We start from the raw sequence: 2,416 nt of genomic DNA, 5'->3' as shown, positions 1-2,416 counted from the left end.
TCAAATTATACAAATATTCTAACAATAATTAATAAATAGTAAATAAGACAATTTAAAATATTTTGACTGATTTTTTTATTGTTTTTCAAATATTATTATTTTTATATTTATAATGTATCAAAATTAAAATTACTAAGTGTTTCAAAAATTTATTTATATGTCAATGTGATGACGCTACACAAAATTAAATCAAAGAAATAAGAAGAGACTCGTTTGAAACGGCCTAAGCGAGTTTTATGACACTATTTGTTGCACTATAATGCCATTGCCAGCCAAAGTTTTCAGAAACAAGTTTCATGTGATACAATACAACGGTTATCCCCTCGTAATTCTCATTTCCTTAATTATATTAATTATATGTATTAACTTCAATATTCATACTACAACTTTAGTACTAATTCCAGAAGTGTTTCATGTAATTATGACATTTCTTGGTCTTCTCCTTTTACCGTTGCTTCTTAGCTTCTTATCATCTCAAGCATTAGCAAGGAAATTTGATGTTGGTGGCAGAGATGGTTGGGTTGTGAAACCTTATGAAAACTACAATCATTGGGCACAGAGGAATAGATTTCAAGTAAATGACACTCTTCGTAAGTACTCTTAATCCACCTTTTCCTTCTCTTAACACAATGATATTATAAATTTTTATAACATTTAGAAAAAAAAATTACATTTCAATATATTATTTTCTTTTGACATATAGTATATTCTTTTTGGAAATAGATATAAATATAGAGTATCAAAATTACATATTTATTGATGTCTTTTTAAAAAAAACAAATTTAATAAGTTTGAATGTTAATTAAGATGACATGTAACGTAATTATATTCAACTATTAGATTGATATGAATTTTATAATGAAATATAAAGTAATACAATGTAGTGCGCTTAATATAACATAATTCAATAATTTGATTAAATTTATTTTTCAACTAGTTAGTTAAAGTTGGCTTCACTCCTAATTAGTTCTCTAACAGAATCGTTATAATAAATAGATATCAACCCTATTTTCATACTAAAATATGTATTGATTTCATGCCTATATTATTCAACACTTATCGTAAAAATAAAAAATCTAAAACAATTATTTTTCTAAGATGATCACAAATATTTTTCTTCCATTTTTACATATTGCTTCAATTATATATATAATAAATTTTGTTTCAAAGAACAGGAGGTCAATTAATGTTGCTTTTGATTGGGGTTGGGTGTGTTTTTGTTTTTTTGATGATGCAGATTTCAAATATATAGAAGGGTCTGATTCAGTGTTGGCAGTGAAAGAGGAGGACTACAATTCTTGCAACACCAATAGTCCCATGGAAAAGATGGATGATGGGGACTCCATTTTTCATTTGAACAATTCAGGTCCATTTTTCTTTATTAGTGGCAACACTCAAAACTGTCAGAATGGCCAAAAGCTTTTCATCATCGTTATGGCTGTTAGACACCATAATCCTTCACCACCCACTCCGGTTGCGCCGTCATCCGAGGCACCGAGCTTGCCACCTCAGCAAATTGACCCATTCAGCTTCAGTTCCCCTGTTCCTTCTCCATCTAATGAACCATCAAGCTCTACAAGATTTGGTGGTTTTAGTACAAGTGTGGGAGTGGGAGTTTGGGTGATTTTGATATTCACTAGCTTTATAGAGCTAGTTTAGTTTTTAATATGCTATTATGTGACTTATGATTCCATATTAAATAAATATCTTCCTTTAATCTATTTTCTTAATGATTTAAGTTTAATAAGTATAAACCTTTGGTCATGATTTATATTTTGCTTTCTGGGTATTTTATCTGTATTTTTTTAAATATTTTTTCTAAAATTTAAATAAAAAGATTTATATTAGTCTTAACAATTTAAAAAAAAATTAAAATATGCGTTAAAAGTGAAAAAGTACATTCTAACTTCTTGAAAATTTTAATTTTTGGTTTGACTAATTTTTTTCTTTATGAGCACAAAGTGATTTTATACTCAAAACCATATAGTCACAAAAAAAATATTCAAAATCACGTTTACAAAAAGTAACAATTCTTAACTTTTGCATTTTACTAACCACTTTTAGTTATTCACATTCAACATTTATTTTCTTTTTATCGATTTTATCATTTATACATGTTATTCTATTATTTATGAAATTCTTATTATTTCTCTTTGTCTGAATTTTTTTATCTATTGTTTATTATTTTTTTTATTAACTTTTTATTTGATTTTATACAATTTTATAATTATAATTGTGATTTTTGTGTATTATATTTATTATTATTTTTTTATAATACGATTTATTGATCCCATTAGGTAAAATAAATTAAACAAAAAAAATAATTAATTTTACTATAGAGTTACTAAATATAAATCATGTTGACACAAACTTACTTCTACTCAAAATCAATTCTATAAAATTATTTTCATTCAAA

The 2,416-nt window shown here is 25.7% G+C and overlaps 1 protein-coding gene across 2 annotated transcripts; it reads left to right on the top strand.

Annotated features, from left to right (window-relative positions):
* Positions 1 to 181: 181 nt before the first annotated feature.
* LOC107478242 (early nodulin-like protein 2) lies at positions 182 to 1,721 on the top strand. 2 transcript variants are annotated; one of them, XM_052259729.1, is made up of 3 exons: positions 182 to 325; positions 408 to 590; positions 1,238 to 1,721. In XM_052259729.1, exons 2-3 carry the CDS (start codon positions 422 to 424, stop codon positions 1,657 to 1,659), a joined length of 591 nt encoding a protein of 196 aa, XP_052115689.1. In that variant the 5' UTR covers positions 182 to 325; positions 408 to 421; the 3' UTR covers positions 1,660 to 1,721. The 2 variants fall into 2 exon arrangements, with proteins under 2 accessions (XP_052115689.1, XP_015953865.2); XM_016098379.3 differs by having other exon boundaries at positions 206 to 590.
* The last annotated feature ends 695 nt before the right edge of the window (positions 1,722 to 2,416 follow it).

This window comes from Arachis duranensis, chromosome 3 (genome assembly GCF_000817695.3).
Source record: "Arachis duranensis cultivar V14167 chromosome 3, aradu.V14167.gnm2.J7QH, whole genome shotgun sequence".
NCBI lineage: Eukaryota > Viridiplantae > Streptophyta > Magnoliopsida > Fabales > Fabaceae > Arachis > Arachis duranensis.
Note: the sequence above shows the minus strand (reverse complement) of the source record. Positions and strands in the feature narration are given on the sequence as shown.

What these genes read in the sequence shown, in the direction of transcription:
- LOC107478242 (XM_016098379.3), top strand. Translation starts at nt 260, where the DNA reads ATGCCATTGCCAGCCAAAGTTTTCAGAAACAAGTTTCATGTGATACAA. An exon ending in TCAAGTAAATGACACTCTTC is followed by an intron (nt 591 to 1,237) that starts GTAAGTACTCTT and finishes TTGATGATGCAG; the next exon opens with ATTTCAAATATATAGAAGGG.